The sequence below is a fragment of the Netta rufina genome (genome assembly GCF_964035555.1).
Source record: "Netta rufina genome assembly, chromosome: Z".
NCBI classification, from domain to species: domain Eukaryota; kingdom Metazoa; phylum Chordata; class Aves; order Anseriformes; family Anatidae; genus Netta; species Netta rufina.
The window spans coordinates 77,185,901-77,207,810 of record NC_140126.1 but is presented as its reverse complement, the minus strand read 5'-3'; the positions used below and the strand labels follow the sequence as shown (position 1 = coordinate 77,207,810).

General features: G+C 36.0%; 1 protein-coding gene across 1 annotated transcript in view; it reads left to right on the top strand.

Moving 5' to 3' along the window:
- The window catches only part of KIAA0825, a gene marked incomplete at its 3' end in the record, with an annotated part of 217,959 nt that overhangs the window by 34,776 nt on the left and 161,273 nt on the right, over window positions 1-21,910 (top strand). The window contains exons 4-8 of the mRNA XM_084305804.1: window positions 3,969-4,136; window positions 13,880-13,974; window positions 15,907-16,134; window positions 17,113-17,378; window positions 18,673-18,823. Of these exons, the coding sequence (XP_084161930.1) occupies window positions 3,969-4,136; window positions 13,880-13,974; window positions 15,907-16,134; window positions 17,113-17,378; window positions 18,673-18,823 (908 nt within the window). The remainder of the gene's footprint in view (window positions 1-3,968; window positions 4,137-13,879; window positions 13,975-15,906; window positions 16,135-17,112; window positions 17,379-18,672; window positions 18,824-21,910) is intronic.

Here is a 21,910-nt window from a genome sequence, read left to right as displayed (position 1 = left end):
CAAACACCCTGCAGGCTGTTCAGGAAGGAAGCTGAGATCAGCTTCAAGTGCTTCCAATCCGCTTGTGCATGGTTCTCTGTGAATTGGCTAGGATGCTGTCAACAGCTTTATACCATCTTCATCACAGACGGATGTCACTCCTTCTGAATTGTGTGAGTTCTCTGACCTCTTTGTATAACATCAGAAATGGGAAAAAAAAAAAAAAAAAAAGACTATGATGTGTGTGTTCTCTATATAAAACAAGCATCTCATTCAAGCAGCCTGTTCAACAAAGCTGAATCTTACCATCATAATTGTTTTGAAACTTCACAGGGCCTGTGATGTATGTAAGATCTTTCAATCAGGCTTTAGGTATGCAGGTGTGTGCACAGTATTTGCCATGATGCACTAAATGCATGAGTTGTCATTTCTGGGAGAATAAAACTGTGGACATGGAGATGACCATATGTGAAAGAACATTTACGTCTAGTGGTTTCCCCTGACCAGCTCTTCCAAATTGCTGTGGATGAGCAAAGCAAATTGATGTTCAAGCTAACTTCTTCCAAAAGTTGGAGTAGCCAATAACACGTTTTTCTTATCCAAATTCACAAGAAATATCACCAGTCTTACATAAGAGTTTGTCTGTGTTTGGCACACTTCTGTTTTGCTGTCCTAGGGACTACACTGTCTTAACAAAGACCCATGGCTTCTGTATACATAAAACGAGGTGGAACAGAGTCTTACAGTGGTAGTTCTTGTTAAGACAGGTGGTTACTGCAAAGACTACCACCCTGAGTCAGCAGCATTATAAACTATGTGATCTGTGCAGAATAGCACATAGCTATGTCAGCTGTGCAGGTCGTGCTGGAGGACCTGCCATTACTGGACCAGCGTTAGTAACCTTAAGTTGTGGTAGGTAGCCAGGTTAAGCAGTGCGTCAGCATGGTTTCTGCTGAATGCAAATGTGAGAGTATGTAGCTTGACCCAGCTGTAGCATTGCAACAAAGAACTTGTGCAAACGATGCACTAATCTTTGTCACATCTGCATCTCTGGTATACTGTGATGTCAAATATTAAGTCATATTACATTTTCTTTGACAAAACAGAGCCTGACACAGAGTGAAAGAAGATTTAAGAATGATATATGGAATGGTCTATAAATCTTATATAGAAATCAGTTAGTTAGTTAGTTGTTTGTTTATATCCTTCCAGAGAAGTCTTAGGTTCTGGGTCACATGAATCATCACGGCTCAAGGGTTCTCTGGCTTCCAGCTTTGGCGAAGAATGATTGTTCAGCCTGTTTTCCTAATGTCAGCAATTCTAGGAAAAACATTTCATATATGGTGGTCTCATCTTTCCCTTCTGTTTTTTAATGCTTTTATCTTGACCGTCTTCTGGTCAAGGTATCTCCAGAAGCTGAAGGAATCAAGACTCCTGGGTTGATGGTTTGCATATCACTTTTTGTTGAAATGGATCACCATTTTGTCACTCCCCATATTCATAGGTTTATGATGAATATCAAGCTAATTCATCTATTTAGAGGAATTTCAGCTTCATGTTTCAGGCTTTCATGAGCGCACCACTTAAACCCTTAATCTCTTACCTGCTTTCTTTGTATCTTTTTATCAAAACCAGAATTTCTATTATGCTTACCTCAGATTTGTTTCTTAATTTTGTATGAAAGTTTTATAGTATCATAGAATATCCGAAGTCAGAAGGAATTCACAAGGATCATCAAGCCCAATACTCTACACAGTGTCACCCAAAAACCAGACCCTATGTCTGAGAGCATTGTCCCAACATTTCTTGAACTCTGGCAGCTTGGTGCTGTGACCACGTCCCTGGGCAGCCTGTCCCAGTGCCCGACCACCTCTGGGTGCAGACCCTTTCCCTAACCCCCAGCCTGACCCTCCCCTGTCCCAGCTCCATGCCATCCCCTCGGGTCCTGTCGCTGTCCCCAGAGAGCAGAGCTCAGCACCTGCCCCTCCGCTCCCTGTGAGGGAGCTGCAGGCCGCCATGAGGCCTCCCCTCAGCCTCCTATTCTGGATGTTTCTAGAACATACGTAGTATTAAATAGTAAAACATTGTTTGGAAGATTATAAAAGTGTTTGTTAGCATATACAATAATATGCTTATCACATATCAAAGTGTTTTCTCAAATTATTAATGACATGGTAAAAGAGGTGCCTTTGAACTTTGTATCTTCTGCTTCTATCTGAAATATGTATGATATTTAATATATGACTGATCACTGAAAGTAAAAAAATAACTTTTCACTTCTCTCTGAGTTTGGTTATATATTTTAAAGTTAATATTACTGTAGTATACCTTTGGCTTCTAGGTCCACTTACTTTCAGTCTAATGAGGACAATAGTTTGGGGGCAATCAAATAATTGGAAGGTTCCCTTGTTCCTGGGGAGAGGGGACAGGAATTTCACAAGGTTTTCAAATCAGAGGAGACAGAATTAATGTTCCATTGATTTTTATGATGTGATTCATGGTTCTCACTTCTTGCATCTGTTATTCCTGTCTGTCTGTAGACTCAGGCAGTCATTTCCTATCAGTTAAACTCAGTTTATGTTATCAACCTTTCAGGTAAAGGAGAATTCTCTGAATAGCAGAATATCTTTCTGGGGGGAGTTAGACTTGAAATTGGAAATCCAGTGCTGCAGATATTATTTACTCCTTATTCATAGAGTCAAGGCACCAGCAGAGGCAATTATCTATAGCATTTTCTTTTGGCATTCTTAGAAATGCAGGGGGCTAACATGAATACATCTGTTTGGAACTTTGAGGAAATTCAGATGTGGATGCAAAACTCACAGTTCAACCTCTAAGGCTGCAAAATAAGGATAGCAAATTAGGGAATTTTTATTCAGAGCTCAGCTCTGCTGCTTAGATCTATGTCTATTTAAAAGTGATTTGTGAATACCAAAATGAACAAACAAACAAAACAAAACAAAAACTTGGAACTTTGAGGGAAAAGGGAGGTACTGAGTACTTCAGAAATGCAAAGGTAAGAGAGATTTGACACATAAAAGTACATTTCAATCAATTTCTATTTGTTTTCATCTTTCAGAGCTTCTCTTTCAAATTACTCTGGCTCTCACTCTGACAATGTCTATGTAAACTCTTCTGCTGATGTTATATCTGCAACTGAACGCCATAGGAAAATGATATCATCTTACTACAATTTCCATAGAAGTGCATTTAAAGAAGTTACAAAAATAACATAGTTAAAGACATGTGGTTTGGTAATACAGAATTGGAAACAACTCACTGCATTTTGTAGTCTGACTGTGCTCAAAGCAGAGTTCCCTAGATTACGTGACATGACTATATGTTATGATTACAGGTGTTAACCTTTCGAAATAATATGTTCAGTTTCTTCTTTTAAATACAAGATGCTTATAGGTATAATACTTGCTGATATTTGTTCACCGACAGTCTCTCTTGTTTTCAAACCCCACATATTTAAACTTGTGGAGTGTTAGATTGATGTTTCTTTTCACTCAAATGTCATATTCATCAACGGTATTGTGCTAGCAGATTGTTAAACAGACAAGGTGACTTGCAGAGTGACAGTGTAGTGATGTGATGTCCCAAACCATGAAAATATAGTAATGATGTGTGTGGGTTTTTTTTTTTTTTTTCATTTTGTTCTATTCATTTTTGTAACATAATGTGTTTTTTGTTTGTTTGTTGGGTTTGTTTTCAGTTAAATGCAGGTGAGATGGTTTCTGAGTAGATCTGTTGCTTGAAAAAATGAATAACAAAACCTGGAGTTAAGTTGTACCTTCCCAGAGAGCTGAGAAATGCTAATGACTTAGGAAGAACTAATAATGAGAAACTTTATAATCAGAAAAAAGATAAATTGTGCTATGGCAAAAGAATTAAATTACTTGATGCACTATACTTTTCTACATAATCAGTTTTGCAGGATCATTTTTGAAGAAAAAGTAAGTTATTTTATGATTTTGCTTGAACAGCCTCCCAGGAATACAACAAAAAAGGAAGGAATTTCTGTTTAACATTGTATCAACTCAAGTGTCTTTCTCAACTCATCAAACTCTTTTTATTAATGGAAGAAAAAATTGAAGAACTCTCCGCAGAAATTTTGTTGGTGCCTTTATTGACTAAGAATAAAAATGTTCAAGGTAATGAATGCTTTTCCTTATTTATTGATTTTATCAGGTGCAAAAGGATAATTTTATATGATTTTCAATAATAGTTATGTAATTTATGCCATCATATTATAGAAGCAAGTGTATTACTATATTCACTAAAAATCTTTTTTGAAATAGATTTACATTTCAATACAATGATTTCTAGAAAAGAACTGATGGTTGTGTATTAAGATGTGATGTACAGTTGTTATTGTTGAACCATCAAACATTGTAACGTTGTGACTGCTACTGAATTTCTTATAAATACCTTATATTTCTTATAGAACAAAATATTATATGAAGTCTGCATTCCTTGAAACTGACTATTTCTGTACTTGCCCTTGAAATCTGTTGTGTTTTTGTTTGTTTGTTTGTTTGTTTTTTGTGTTTTTTTTTTTTTTTTTCAAGAGAGAAAAACAGACTTGTACATCAGTTTTATTGATCTTAATATGATCAGATAAATGTTTTAGTATGCAGACTTGCTTTCACCAATAGTTCCCACAAGTGCTTACTATTATGTACCAAGTTTAGGTGTCAGTAGCTGTTTTTGTAAAAGAAGACTGTACAAGAGAATATAAAATGTTTCACTATCAAGCCTGATGCGCATATTTACTTTAGATTCCAAGCTTGCTCTGTTTTTAGTCTAATAGAATTCTTGTCAGATGAGGACAACCTAAAATCATGAAAATTCAGGTGAATAACACCTTTTAGCACATTATGCTGAAAAATGTTCTTCTATGCTGCTGCTTCTGCCAGTGGAGAGATTCCAGGTCACCAGAGAACAAGTGGTTTCAAGAGCTTTGATTATATTGCAGGAAAGGATCAGACCAGAAATGAGGCCAGGCTGTTTAGGGAGAAAGGACAGGTGGAGTCAAATATTTGGTATCTCTGTAGTCAAGCTGCAGGCTGAGAAGCAAGGTGTTTTGGGAATGTGGTCTCAGAATACTAAATTGGTGAAAACTTAAAAAAAAAAAGAAAAAAAGATGAAAAGAGTTCAGAGGCACACGTTGTTGATAGATTCTTCATCTGAAATACTGACACTCTAAAATAAAGAAATGCAGGTCAGACTATGTATTCTTAGAATTTACATCAAAGCTCAAATAAAATTTGTATTCAAGTTCCATTTTTACTATTGGTTTCAATGTATTTCAGATTCCTTTAATCTCTCTAAGCTATTATACATGATGTTTTATGTTTTATGGCCTTGATCCTACAAAAGTGTTATAGTAAACTTCTCACAGGGCTAATGAGGAGGTTAGGGTACATATTCAGTAAGGATAATTTTAGATATTCTTTTTATTAGTGGTTTCTGAGAAGAAAACTTTAAAAATTTGAAAAATTCTTAAAAGGGCAATTGACTTGTCATGTTTAGCTAATGACATGATCTTAAATAATTCAGAAAACATAATGATTTCAATGTCAACAAGGAATATTTTACTTTTCAGAAAATGTAGTAAGGATTTTATCCTGAGGCATTTCTCCAAGCTGAACAGCATTCAGAAGTGTTCCTCAAAAGTGCATTCAGCCTCTTTTTTGGAGAAATACTCTTTTACAGTAATCATGTCTATAATAAGCAGATTCCTAAATGGCATCTCTACTTACCAAATCTGAAAGGGGAATATGATTAGATCAGGTTATAGGAAGTTGTCTTCTGGTTAGAAGGCTTGTTCTAAAGAAAATGTACAATTACTCTTACTCTGAGACACAGGGGACGGTAGAGGCAGATCTTTTCAGGTGATGTTCATGAAGTCATCAGACATATCCTTTTTTTTTTTTTTTTTTTTTTTCCAGTGTTACTGTTCTGATCAAATGGTTTTATTCACAAAACTTTGTTCAGCTATATCAGTTTCTGAAGAATATGTGAAGAGAAGACTTAGCCAGAAAAATTTAAAAAAAAAATATATATATATATCTTGACTAAAGGAAAGATTTATTAGGGTTATTTTTACTTCATGTTGTTAGAAATATAAGTTGTAGTGATGAAGTGAAAGCTGACTTGATATGAGAGAATGAGAGCTATGTTTCCAGTAGTTCCAGGTTTTGTTCAGTACCAAAAGGGCTTTAAGATTTTTTCTGCAACTGTCCTACATTAGGCTGATAATTTTTTTATTTTTTATTTTTTTTCCCAGTGATGAAGGCTGACTTTTGATAAGAACAATTTATTAGAAACCTCAGTTTATTTTCATCAGAATACATTGTAATATGTGAATATAAAATATGACGGTCATCTTCTCTACTTATTTAAAAGCTTTATCACAATAAATCTTTTTTAATTTAACAATATATGGTGCAGATCTGTCCAAAGCAGCTTTAAAATGACTCAGGTATGAGTATCAGGTATACAGTGCAGCATAGGCTGCAGAACTAGCCTAAGAAGCAGAGCAAATTAGCCCAGATTGGACTGTGTGCTGCTGTTGATAGACAGCTACCCTTACTGTCTCTCACTAGTTTAAAGCTAGGTTGGGTGAATGCAAACTCACCTGCAGTGTAGGTGTTTCTGAAATATTAGTGCTCTGCAAGTAGTACTGGTGGCAAATTATGAGAAGTTGACCAATTCACAAAGGGTAGGTGAATATCCAAGTGAACTAAAGTTTGCCAGACATCACATAGACTTGAACCTTGCGCTTGCTTCCTTTTCTTTCTGGTTACTTTTAGTATTGAGAGGAGCCTTTTTATCTTTGTAATTCATGCAAAGATGCAACAAAAATAACATGTTTTCATATGCTTATGCCAAGCGTTGACTTTATTTGTATAGCTGTTTCAATGGCAGTTTTAGTTGATTTTTGTTCAGTGTATCCCATAGTACTTCAATCTTGATATATAGAACATGTAAAGTTCCATCAGAGACAAAGTGGTTCTTTGGACAGTTCATCTTTTTAATTTTTTTTTTGTCCCAAAGATGGCATCTGAGTTTTATCTAAATCAGACAGTTTCTTGGCCCTCATTTTTCCCTAAACCCAGCGATGACAAAGAGCAATGGCTGCATAAATTGGATGTAAGAAGAACACTTAGGGTTTATCACAGAAGAATCAAAGATTTCATATCTTCTGACAGATTGTTTGTACTCTTAGGGGGTCTTAAGAGGGGTCAAATGGCTTCTAAGAGTTCCTTAGCTAGATGGTTAAGGGATTGTATTAGGGAGGCGTATGTAGTTAAGGGTAAAGAGGCTCCCAGGGTTTGTAAAGCTCATTACACTAGGACTATAGCTGCTTCTTGGGCGGAGAGGTCGAAGGCTTCCACATTGGAAATTTGCAAGGTGGCCACCTGGGCTTCTCTTCATACTTTTTCATTGCATTATCGCTTGGATGTAGTCTCTTCTGCGGATTCTGCTTTTGGTAGGAGGTTGCTTGTGAACCAAAAAAAGAACAGTGAAGAAAAGAAAGACATGTAGTTCACAGTTCTAGCTGGCAACAAGACAAGTTTCTTTGCAGTGTGCACAATGGAATCCTATGAAGACCAATTTAGGCGGTTGAAAATAGATGTTAGAGGGAAGTACTGCCTACCAGTGTTCTCTGATGGTAACCCCATGGCAGACAATAGCACCAAAGGAAACAGTGAACCAGAGTGAACTCTGTAGGGAGATGGATGTAGAGAGATTTTTTTAGGTGGTACGGATAGTTCTGAGTTCAGTTGGAGAGTTCTATATCTGACATCTTCTGGAATATATTCAGAATACTCATTTTCCCAAATTGTTTTACATAGATGGAAAAAAAAATCTGTGAATTACTTTTTCCACTCTAACTTTTTTTCAGTAGTCTCCATCTAGTCCTTCCAGATTTTATGTTTTGACTTTTCCTTATCAGAACTAAGTTTTGCACGTGATTTCAAATTATATTTTCATTATCTAAACTCAATTAAAATTAAAAAAGCAGTTTAAGTACTCATTTAATCTCTTATCAGTGTAGTGTTCGATTTTTCTCTTAAATATAATGAGAAAAAAAAAAAAAAACATGAAAAAGTTCTCATGGTAATAGAAATTATGATGGAACTCTGTCCCATCCCTGAATTTTAGTGTGGCATCTGGACAAGACTAACACTCTGTCTTTCTGAGGAAAAGTATCTGTATTTTTCTAACAGTTACAGAACTTTTGTTCTCATTGTTTCATATCCTTACTTCCTGTACTAGAAGCAATAGGTTTCAGAAAATGGAAGGAGTAACCAACCACCTTCTGTTTTTTCTTGAAGAGACATTCAACCATTTCTTCTGCAGGTGTCTCATCATGCCTACTGTGATGAGATAGTCTAGTTCTTAATTTACATTCAGCTGAATTCCCTGAGATGTTCTGACCTACCTAGTACATGCAGCATCACAGGAGCTGTTCTCTTTGAAGGAACCTGGAACACTAAGCTGCAGTCAAAGGTTAAGCAGAAGATCTTGGTTTAGGATCATGCCAAATTGCATTCTCTTCCCATCTTTAAGGTAGATTTCTTTTCCCTCTGGCTTTTCAGAAACCTCTTGTTGAGACTTTTAAGAAATCAAAAACATCTAACGTACTTTCATCTGTGCCTCACTTTTTTTTTTTTTTTTCATTCCAGTGAGAAAGGTGAACTTTGGACAGAACAGATAATGAGTACCAAGAAAAGCTTTTTCCAATGGAGCTCTTTGAAAACACTGTGGGCAAAGTTGTCAAGCCCTTAGGTTTACAAGCTTTGCCTCAGGGGACCTGGAAGACTTGCAAAGGTCTTTCCTTCACAGCATAAGAAGAAATCATTTACTCTATACCCTTTTCTGGAGAGTGTAATAAGAGGAGTGCGGAATCAAATTTGTGGGGTACATCCTCCTAATAGACTTTGAAGTTATAAAGATTCAAAAAAAAAAAAAAAAAAGAAAAGTGTGATTTTTGCTTTGCTTTTGAAGCAAAATGTTCAAGTAGCTTCTTTAAGAAATACATAATTATCAGCAGATCAATCTGAAGTGGAGATGGGATTTACATCAGAAAAGATTTGATTTCAGGTGTACATTTTCAGTATATGTTTTATTACAGTTTGCTGAGTAAATATACTGAGCATAGAACAAAAAAATAATAATTCCATTATTGAAGAATGGAAGTAGGAGGCTCTGTTATTGAAGAAAGGAAGTCGGAGGCTTTTTAATCTACCACATGTAAAATATGTTTTGTTTCTTCTCTGTATTTGTATTTATTGGGGAATGGTATTTTCCCGTTATCGAAGACATATTGTTTCCAATACAGTTTCAATAAAAATTCTGGATGAGCCTACTGAATTCAACTAGCTGCTCTGGTGACACTTACTTACCTTATTTACAGTTACTGAGCAGTCATAAAAAGTTTCCTCAAGGCTTACCTACTCTATGCTGATGTTAGATTAAATTACTCTGACAGTTCTTTAGAACCTAAATGTTATGGAAAAAAATAAATAAAAAATAAATAAATAAAAAAGGAAGCTTCAGAATTCTGTAAAAAAATAATTTCCTAGAACTTTTTAAAGGAAAGGTATATGCATATATATATATGTATATGCATATGTATATGTATATATATAAACAGTGCACAAAGTCTCATTGTCATAATCTTTACAAAAATATAACAATACTGAATTGGACAAAAAATGAAATATGTTGAAGGCAGTGGAAACATAGGTAACAATATTTGCTTTCAAGAGAAGACCTATCCCAGACGAATTTTAAACATGAAAAGTTGGCTAAAAAAGTACTGATTTTAAGTAAAACATTTGATAAAATCTTATTTTGAATACCTGCTGTTAAAATGATTCTAACTGCCTGCCTGAGATACTACAGTAACACAGATTGTGAGCAATTTATCAAGTTTGTAGACTGTAAGTTTCAAGAAAGATACAGCAAGGATTTGTGGTTGATCCGGTCTTCTATAGCGATGAAGAACATCAGTTTTAAGCATCGAGATATAGAATATACCCTTGAGAGGGAGCAAGTATGGAAAAAAACCTGATTCTTCCTTCTACTTCTTCTGCTCCTTTGTGACATTTGTATTGTGCTCGTTCTGCAGTTTCTCTTCTCTAACAGCAATATGAGTATGACAACACATATTTATGTCTTTATGCATAAATGGAATTTGAAGTTTGAAATTTTGAAGAAGAGAGGCCTCAAAGAATTTTTGTAGAAAATGGTATCTGTCTAGGTAGGAATGCTTCCTCCCACCGCTTGTCCGAGTTCCTATCTGCAAAGGGAACTAATTTGGGCTGAGTAGCTTCACTACAGCAGCTTGCACTTACTATAGTACCATCCTCTTGGACAAAGCTGCACTTTTATTTCCCAGGGGAGTTTGCAAGACAGTCCGAAGAGAAGTGAAGTAACAGGACAGGAAGGGAGTAATTTTATATGTATCTCTGTAGAAACAGTTGTCCAGGGGAAGGCTGTGCTAGCATCTAAAGGTTTTGGGGAGGTTGCAGCTAGTGTGCAGTGATTGATAAAAGGTGTGAGGGCATCCCCGCTGGCTGGAGGTTAAAATGAACTAGATGAAATATTTTATATACGTGTGAGCACACATGCACATGTGTATATATGTATATACAAATAAAAGACAAGAGTGCTCAGGCTGCTAGTTAGAAAAGGAAGTGGGGAAGTGTAGTAAGAGTCTATTGATTTAAAAAATGAAGGAACATTTAAAATGACTAATGCTAAGGGGAGGATCCTTTGGCTCTCTGTCTTTGGTCCTGGAGATCCAAATCTGCCATCAGAAAAAAACTTGTCTCAGCTTTGAGTTCTGGATAACTTTGGAGAGCAATTCTACAAATACAGAAGGATTTTAGGTTAAGTACTAATGTTTTTTTTAATGTTTTAAGTACTAATGGAGCTGGCCAAGCCACTGTCCATCATTTATCAGCAGTCCTGGCTATCGGGGGAGGTCCCAGTTGACTGGCGGCTAGCAAATGTGACGCCCATCTACAAGAAGGGCCGGAGGACTGACCCAGGAAACTACAGGCCTGTCAGTTTGACCTCAGTACCAGGGAAGCTCATGGAGCAGATCCTCCTGAGAGTCATCACGCAGCACTTGCAGGGCAAGCAGGCGATCAGGCCCAGTCAGCATGGGTTTATGAAAGGCAGATCCTGCTTGACGAACCTGATCTCCTTCTATGACCAAGTGACGCGCTGGGTGGATGAGGGAAAGGCTGTGGATGTGGTCTACCTTGACTTCAGCAAGGCTTTTGACACCGTCTCCCACAGCATTCTCCTCAAGAAACTGGCTGCTCTTGGCTTGGACTGGCGCACGCTTCGTTGGGTTAGAAACTGGCTGGATAGCCGGGCCCAAAGAGTCGTGGTGAATGGAGTCAAGTCCGGTTGGAGGCCGGTCACTAGTGGCGTCCCCCAGGGCTCGGTGCTGGGGCCGGTCCTCTTTAATATCTTCATCGATGATCTGGACGAGGGCATCGAGTGCACCCTCAGTAAGTTTGCAGATGACACCAAGTTAGGTGCATGTGTCAATCTGCTCGAGGGTAGGAAAGCTCTACAGGAAGATCTGGATAGGCTGCACTGATGGGCTGAGGTCAACTGCATGAAGTTCAACAAGGCCAAGTGCCGGGTCCTGCACCTGGGGCGCAATAACCCCAAGCAGAGCTACAGGCCGGGAGAGGAATGGCTGGAGAGCTGCCAGGCAGAGAAGGACCTGGGAGTGATGGTGGATAGTCGGCTGAATATGAGCCAGCAGTGTGCTCAGGTGGCCAAGAAGGCCAACGGCATCCTGGCTTGCATAAGAAAGAGTGTGGCCAGCAGGGCTTGGGAGGTGATCGTCCCCCTGTACTCAGCTCTGGTGAGGCCGCACCTCGAGTACTGTGTTCAGTTTTGGGCCCCTCGCTACAAGAAGGACATGGAGGTGCTTGAGCGGGTGCAGAGAAGGGCGACGAAGCTGGTGAGGGGCCTGGAGAACAAGTCCTACGAGGAGCGGCTGAGGGAGCTGGGCTTGTTCAGCCTGGAGAAGAGGAGGCTCAGGGGCGACCTTATGGCTCTCTATAGGTACCTCAAGGGAGGCTGTAGCGAGGTGGGGGTTGGTCTGTTCTCCCACGTGCCTGGTGACAGGACGAGGGGGAATGGGCTTAAGTTGAGCCAGGGGAGTTTTAGGTTAGATGTTAGGAAGAACTTCTTCACTGAAAGGGTTGTTAGACACTGGAACAGGCTGCCCAGGGAAGTGGTGGAGTCACCATCCCTGGAGGTCTTTAAAAGACGTTTAGATGTAGAGCTTAGGGATATGGTTTAGTGGGGACTGCTAGCGTTAGGTTGGAGGTTGGACTCGATGATCTTGAGGTCTCTTCCAACCTAGAAATTCTGTGATTCTGTGATTCTGTTTTTCTTTAAAGTGTTGATAAAAAATATAGCTGATCTAAAATCGTGCTCACTGTTAGAATAGAAGATACAGCTATAAAAACAGATGAATTGCCAGGAAAAGTAAGGAAAATTTCAGGTAGAAAGTACAGAATAAATATGAGTAAAAATATCCAGTCAGTTCTCTTTTTCATTCTGAAGTAAATTCTAAAGAAAGGTATAGGAAACTTCATCATAACATGTGTTAGAACAAATCAAAATAAGTACTGTGTTTATGGTACTGTCTGTAACACCATACTTTGAATGATCAGAGGGCTAGGTTATCTGGCTAGTCTCTTCTCTTTTTATATTCTACCAATTTATCTTTCATTTTTCATAGCTCAAATCTGTTTTGTTTTGTTTTGTTTTCCTGACCTGTTTTGTATGAAAACAGTTCCTGGGAAAATAATAACAACAATAATAAAAAATTGAAACTTTAGAATGGTGTATGGGCATATGAAAATTGGAGTGTTCATTTTCAGAGGTTGAATTGTTTAGGACAAAAGTAAAATCTACTCTAGGTAAATGAAATCCCATATATTTCCACATACTGTATATTTGATAGAAATAGGACCTCTTTAGACCCTGGGTATGTACGCTACTAGTATCTTCAGGTGACTGAAGACATTTAAGTTTATGTGTAAGAGATAATATTTAGTAATACTTGACAGCACTCAATCATTTAAAACTTCTTGGATGGAATTTCAAATCAGTTATGTTAAATTAAAAATATCTACACCTGTGTTTTTTGCCATCTTTATGCTAGGACATGGATTTTAAAAATATTAGGTCGTTTGGTTTTATTCTCCTATTCTTTTTGATACACTGATGGAAATAATGTCTACCCCAGATGTTTGCTTGTCACTGTCAAACCAGGCAATATTTCCATTACTTGAAGATTTATGAGTGAGCTTTGTACCAGCCCATCTCAAGGAGCTTCACCTGTTCTTTTTCCATTATTTTATTTATAATAACTGTATTAATTAAATGTCTTTTTATTCTTACCATATTGGCATTTCCAAATAAGTAGAAACTATAAAAATACGGTAGTGTGCAATTCATTTAATTTATTGAACAAAAAATAGAAATTATCTTCTACACAGCTGTTCTAACATTGTCTGTTCTCCCTAGGAATAGATGACTGTGCAATCAGTATAAAAATGAATTAATGACAAAAGAAACTGTATTTTACATTATACGTGTAAAACATTATACGTGTGTATGTATAAAATATGAATACAATGGAATGTGGATTTCATCATGTTATATAAAAGGAGCTGTGTATAACCTGAATTTGACTTTATCATAACATTAGTATTCCACTACATCTTGTTGAGTTTTTTTTTTTATGCTTCATATTGATATATCAGAAGGTGTTGTAGACTGCTGATTTTTCTACAGAATTAATCTTAACTTTGATCCCCTTTATCATACTGTGCAGGAGTTCTGAAGAAAGCTAGTGGGGAGCTTTTAATAGGAGAAACTAGAGCAAATGAAACCAGTGTGCTTCCTGAACAGTTACTTCAGGTAAAAGAGGTGAGTATGAAAAGAGTCTTGCACTTTGTGGGAGATTTTCTTTTGTCTGTGTCTCCAATGCCACCTGACACCATATTCATTATAAACACCTATTCTGAGAGTTTCATTATTTAGGTACTGCAATTAATTTGAGGTGCAAACTCTCTGCTAAGATGGAGTAAAATCTTAGGGCACTCATAAGGAATTGGTTAGTGTTGTTAAGGTTGAGCAATAATAGAATAGATTTAGCATTAGAAATATAAGATACTTCATAACCAAACAGTAAAAACATGCTAAAATATGTTAGCTTTTATTCAATATTAAATATATTGTAAAATAAATAAGAATCTTTAAAAAAAAATCGTTCAAGTTCTAAGCATTTGATCATCATGCTTCCTGTAGAGATACCTACACACATGATGATCAGTTTCTTTGATGTCAACAAACTACTGTGTAGAAAGCAGTGTTCTTTGTAGAAGGTACATACAAGATTAAGTTTTAGTAGTCATTTACTACTAAACAAATTTTTACTGTTGATTTTATGGGACCTAAATGCTCTAACAAGTCTGATGCTGTGCAGTGGTTGAATTTAATTTCCTAATGGCTGAGTTTTAATGCTGAAATGGCTTTTTGAAATGTACTTTTAAACCGTTTGTGGGACAGATGTTCCTGTATCTTATAGATTAAAAAGAACATTTTCTGAAGATTGAGCTGTACTTGACCCAAAATCACAGGAAAAATAAATCAATAAATCAATAAATCAATAAATCAATAAATCAATAAATAAAAATGAAAAAGAGATATTACAAAAAAGGGAATTGCAGAAATGGGTATCTGGGTAGGCTGTCTGTGCTCTCTGGAGTTGAGTATTGGGGCTGGGGAAGGGGCATGGAAGGAGAAGGCAGCTTCTAAATTGGAGTAAAGCTGGAAGTGCAAACCCCTTTGGTTTGTAGCCTTTCATTGTCTTTCAGTTTAATTTTGTAACTACAGCTTGTTAGGAATACTTCTCTTTTCTCCTACAATGTTCTCATAGTGGGGATCTTTACACTACATCTTACACCACTGAAATATTTCTCTTACAGTGCTGCAATTCTCAGTTGGTCACTTCTGGTAAGCATGAAGTCTGCTGAAAGTTACATGAACCATGCAAACCAAGAACAGTGGAAAAGTAACTACATCCCACTGTGTCTTTTGTGCAACTGCAACACTTCAGATAACGTCAGAAGTCTCTGTCTAGAGAAGACAGGGAATGAATATAAACCAAAGTAAAATCCAGCTTTGGCTAAAAACTAGAGATCTCTATTTAAACATTTTGATCTCTGCTACATCCATCTCTAAAGAGTGAAATCCAGTGTGGCTGTGTTAAAACCACCTTCTCTAACTTCCTTATCATTAATATTCATGGTTAGTAGTGCCTGGTTATTACCTTGCAAAAAATAAAATAAAATAAAATAAAATAAAATAAAATAAAATAAAATAAAATAAAATAAAATAAAATAAAATAAAATAAAATAAAATAAAATAAAATAAAATAAAAAAAAATACCAAATTATCACATGGTATTTATTGCTGGATTACTTGTTAAACTATTGATAAAGGTTATAACTGTATTTGTGTTTGTTAAATGTGTATGAAAGATGATATATAATTTAAGGATGCATGACTTATAAAAAACAGTTGTGTTTAATCAAGGGGTTTTATATATTCATTTTCTTAAAACCTTGATGACAAATTTAATATTGTTTATTCACTTGTTCATTTTTGTTGAGTGCATATATTGCTTTTAATATGATTTCAAGGCTTGTGTTATTTCAATGTATTCATATTAATTTCAAATGATTATAGTGTCCTTTAATGTCATTTAGTTATGGATATTTAAGTAAATTTCAGACAGTAACAAAAATAATATTCAATACTGAATTTGGGTTGATTTAATAAAACTATGTCTTTCAGCCTACTTTACTGAAATTTGGTTGGAGAAATGCATTTAAAGACCTGTCTTCTTCTGTGGCTCACTGTATAACAATAGCAGTTGAGGATTTTTCAACTAAAATTCTTCAACATGAGCAGAAAGAACAGTCTTCAGCTGCAGGCTATGCAATGAGTGTTGTAAACAACCAGCAAATGAGGGAGTCCTGCAGAGCAGTCCAACCGGAGGAGCAACCAAAACGAATTGCTAAGGCAGGTATCAAAAGATCTGAAGTTTGAGGAGACACAGAATGCCAAGGCTGTTTGCCATCTACACTTTGAAGTACTTACAGTACCATTAATATTCTATATCTTATATAAATGGAATTAAGAAGAAAGTGAGAAGCATTACAACATGAGGCTGAGCAGAGCTTTATACAATAGCCCGTAGTCTATACTTGAAAGAATTAACTTTTAAACTTTGCTGGCATTATTGTTTTCATCCAAAAAGTTCTAAAACATTCTGATTAGTGTCTGCTCTGTTACCAAGTTGTTCGATGGGAAAATGCTGAAAGCTTTGAAGCATAACTATGAAGGGATTTCCTGTATTTAAATCCTTAGACATGCCATTTAACTAATCAGCATAACCAATATGTGGCCACATTAGGGTTCTTTGAATTGACATAAAGGTCATTTATGACAATTAATTAAATAGTTTGTCTAAGGGAATATTTGTTTACAAGTTTTTGAATTTAGTGAGATTTGCAAATGTTCTAGAAAATTTGGAATGCTGTTAATATTTGCTTAAAGTAACACAAACTTTGGGGAAATATTTTTAGGGAGCTCAGTATGTGAACTTACTAACAGATGTCAAGTTTTCTTTCAAATTCAGTATTGAGAAATGTATATTTTTCAAAATAAATTAGTTTAGAAAATTACCTTATTTAACAAGGAATTAACCTTATGTCTTGAATCCGCATCTAATGAAGTCATAAACAAAATGAAGGCATGAGTAACATAATATGGTTTTAATTTTTTAATTTTCTCAATATAAAGCAAGAAGGAATGAAGTAATAATTCATTTACTGTAGATAAATGTTACTCCCCTGTACAACAGAATGAAATGTTTGTAAAGCTTATTCAATATATTTGTTTTGTGCCAATTTCATTATTCAAGAATCTGACCCTAGAGTGTATAAATTAAATGCTGTCAGAATACAAATAACTTGATGCCACATTTATTTCTCCCAGTTTTGTTCTGACATCATGGAAGAACTTGACACATTGCTTCCATTGGCTCTGGCATGCAGAGATGATTCTCTTCAGGAAATTAGAGCAAACTTTGTAGAGGCCTGCAGCAAAGTAGCAACAGCTGTCCTGGCAAGACTAGAGGAGAAAAGCAAAGACGTTCCCTCCAAGGCTCCTCTGCAAAACTTGTATGCTGCTCTTTCCACAGCGATCTATGTCTTTCAGCATTTTACGATGTATAGCAATTTAATGAGAGAAAACAGCAAAAAGTGAGTCCCTTTTACATGTAATAATTTAATTCAAATGCAAGTAATATAGGACTTCACTCCATTTTAGTGACGCAGTATGACGATAGTTTTCCAAATTGCATTGCATTTTTTAGCACAAGCACTACATGGAGTATTTATGGAAAGACCTGACTCAAAGCACTCAAAGCTGTTGATAATCTAAAACAGTCATTACAAAACAAATTATTTATGTGTAAGATTTGCATTTGATTTGCAGATCAACCTTTTTTTTTTTTTTCTTTTCTTTTTTTTTTTTTTTATGAAGCTTGAATAACTGGCATTTTCTAGAGAGCTAAAAGTACTTTGCTATCATATCAACAGAAGGCTACAGCCTTAATTTTCTTTTCTGGCCTTTGCAATAGCTGAATTTACTTAAAATCAAATTTGGCACATAGCAGTCCAAGAGAACTTTATTAACAAACACTCCTGCAGTTTTTCCTTATATTATCTTTGTTCAGAAATGTGAACAATCTACATTTAGAATTTATTTTTCATTCATGTATCTTGTTTCAATTTTTATTCAAAATTAGGAAAATTCAGAACAGTAAAATCTAAGACATTCTTTGACCTGGAAGGTAATATAATTACATTAGCTGTGCTTTTAGGATTTTTTATTTATTTATTTTATTATTATTATTATTATTTGGCTTAGGATACTAGGAATATCTTTATTGGTCCATGTGTTTTGGCCATATGTGATTTAAAATCGGAAACTAGGCCTTTTGAGGGAAGCACCTGAACTACAACAATTATGGTTCCTAAAGGGTTATATACACTGTGTAGCTACTTTCCCTCTGATGATTTTAACCCTCTGCTGCTTCATGAAGTGTGCCTTTATGAAGGGGAAGCCTGAGTTGAAATCTGGCTCAATCACTCTACATACATGCATTCTGAAATGTTTCCCCAGAATATCTACCTACTAGAAACAGACTGTTTGTTTTCTTTATCACATTTAATGTTGGTGTATTTGTGTGTCAACACAGAGTCTTCCAGTAACTGAATGACAAATGCACTCTTACCTCAGAAAATAGGTTAAAGTAATGTATTTCCAAGTGACTTGGTTAAATGAGAATTTATACAGGAGTAGATATACTTAAAGAACTTGAGAAACAAAGACCAGATTTTTTCAAAAGTGAATGTTGGGTTCAGACTCCAGGAATGAAAGGAAATGAATGATTGATTCCTAATAATCAAAAGCATTTGCAGTACTGGGGATTGTTACCTCCTACTGCATGGCCTTTCAATCTTTGCTTCTTTGATCATTCTCTCTGAACAGACCCCTGTTCCTAGTGCCTGTCCAACAATATCAGGAATTCATCAACGTTCTCCAGTTTCAAGTTACGAACTACTGCGTCAGAGTTTGTGCTACAAGCATTTTGCAGGATGCTGAGAGCCACCATTGGGAAGACTGCAAAGCTTTTTATGAGGTGTGAAGTTAAGTTTACTATTCCTACTTCTTACAAAATGTGTTTTACTGGTTGCCAGCTCTCTGACTAATTAGAAACATAAGATCAGCCTAATGTTACATAAAGATTGTTGGAATTAATTTTTTTGAAATATCAAAAAATTTTTTTGCAGATATAGTGGAAATGATATAAGGAAAAATAGTAATTTATAGGTGATATAAGTAATTAGGATAGAGATTTTATGTTGTTTGCTTAATAAAATACTGTGTGGCAGGTTCAGGATGCCTTATGGAACTCAGTAAAAAGGTCACTGTCATTTTAACTCTTCTTGCAGAAAGTGTGACATATAAAATTGCGAGACAGACTTTTTTTTTTTTCCTGGAAATCTTTAATCTGATTAAATACTCTTTGATGCTTATTTTCAATTCTTTTTTTTTCCTTTTTTTGACCTTTTGTGAGTGAGGTATGTAACAAGGAAAGATGGTCAATATAGTTATCTTCAGCATTCAGCTATATATTTCTGAAATAACTGGTGGAATTTCACCTGCATTTTGCAGTTGTGGGTATGCTCTTAAACTACAGTCCTAATGATTCTAAGAGAAAAACACTAAGGTCAAATGAATATATTATTATAATTTACTGATTGATTTTCCTCTTACAAGCAGAAGATATTATAGATGTATACTACTCAAAATTTTTTCACATAATTTAAGGATGAAGTGGAAGTATAATAGCCGTGATCTCCTGAAGACAAAGTCCTGCCCTGCCTTATTTGATTTACTATATGAGGGAACTAGGAGAGTTTTGTTAAATGTTTTCTGTAGTTCTTACATGACATAATGCGATATATGTATTTTACAGATATAACATGTAAAGCTGCTGAGTCAATGACAAAAGTCTGTAGTAGTGATAAAACAGGCCTTAATATAAGTAATGGCATAAAAATGACATTCCTTAAAGATAAGGAAATAAACACTTTACTTTTGTTTGAATGTGAGCCCACGTATACTGGTTTGATAAGAAAGTAATATATTGAGTGACTTTTGGCAACTGATGTAGATCTGGTTTTAATTGGTTGTAGTTCCTATGGTGCCGTGTCTGTTTATTGCTGACCCAATAAACCCCACAGGACAGTTATTAATAATGGAGGAAACCTAATCATCACAAATAGCCATCTCAACAAAGAAAAGAGTATTAATTAGCTAAATTATTTTATCATTACTGATCAGAACTGATGTGTAGGAAGGGAGGAGGAAAGCTGGTGTTTTGGCTCTGTGTGCTTGCAGGGCTTGAGGTCAGAAACATGTAACTTTATATCATTGCCCCGCTCTTTTTCCTGAAAGATCTCCTAAGAATGCCACCAGGAAGAATGATGCTGAGCAACTGTTGACTTCTGTGTTGGTCTTGTAGGCATTCTGAGCAGAACAGGATAGCTGAAGACCTATTGTTTGTCACAGAAGCTTCTAGCTGTAAAAGATGCTCCTTCCAACATATAAACTCAGCAGAAAGCGTGAGGTTCTTTCTCTTAAGTCAGACTGGAGACACACTCATGCCCTTGTCCAAGGCAGTGGCTCATGGGCCTTGTTGCCTTCTCAGTGTATCCTTTGCTGTAAACAGCATCATGATCTTGTTACTTTAAGGGGAAGCTGCTCTTGGCTCTGTACTTCTGCTTTTCTCATGAGTAGCCTAGCTCTTGAATGCAGTTTAGCTCAGGACCCTTGTTACCTTTTCTGTCCCCCAGTTTTGAATATTACATTAGGACTATAAAAAAATCAGTCATCATTTGTAAATCCTGAATGCAATTTCATGATGATCTTGAGGTCTCTTCCAACCTAGAAATTCTGTGATTCTGTGATTCTGTGAAAGGAAAAACAAACGAACAAACAAACATTTCTGAGTTCTCCACTAACACTTCCTTCTCACTGCATAAGGAGGGGAGAGGAAAGAGGAAGAAACCATTCTTCCCTCAGTCTTGTATAGCATGCTTATAAGCAAACTAAATGGCTATCCTACATTTCAGCAACCACATGGGCTTATTCTTTATTCTTCCTTTTCCCTGATAATATAGGGCATTCAAATGGTATTAAAGAATGTGATGGTCTTCCCTCCCATTCCCAACTAGTCATTAATGCTACAATGTCTAAAAAAACTGCTTGGCTTACCTGATTTGTAAATCATCCTGAAAGAAGAGAAAACCACTGAGAGAAAGACAAAGGGAAAGGAGTAAGGGGAGGCAGCGTCTGTGTTTGATTACGAAGAGCTGCAGTTTCCATATCCAATTCTGTATTTATTTGTACAACAGTAACATCTGAGGAGAAGAACATTGGTAGCAAATGGTTATTACTATCTATAAAACAAAGCATTATTTCTTTTCTACATTGTTAAAATAAGAATGCTTTTTTAAATAGATTTGCACTCTTATAACCACTTCAGTACCAGATCATTTGTCCTCATTCTGACATGCACCTAGTCCATTAAACAGTAACTGGAATTAAAAGCAAAGCCAAAAGAACTGTTATAATTAGAGACTAAACACGCAGATTCTAATCACTGTGAGGTGACAGTGATTTTATCATATATTTTTTAAAAAGTTAAGAAGTGATTTTTAAAGATATATATAGTGATTTTTTGGTAATGTGAGATCTGAACTGAGCATAGAGCACTTAGTCTAAGCTGCCAGGGAATGAAACTCTCAGGGTTCAGTATCTCTTTGATGGAGTGCACTGAACACCCACTGTGCCACTGGGCCAACTCTCCAGATTATATTTGGGAACGAAGCTTTTAGTGTAATAGACATCTGCTGTAGCTTTAGGAACTTATGTTTTCTAATAGACAAAGAATAAAGAATTGTCTGTTCAAAGATAATATTTGAACATGGTTTATGTAATAAAGCACAGCTGCTTGTTTCCTGATATATAAGCTAAATAAAAGCTCACATCTGTGAGCCTTATATGAAGTCTGCAAAAATAGCAGATGTTTACCAGTGGAGTTGTCTAGAAATGACAGCAAACAGGTCAGAAAAGGGGAATGAAGCCCTTTTAAATCTTCAGTTAGACTCTGTTGCTTCTGCAGTGGTGGTACAAAGCTATAAAAAAGTATTATTCAATT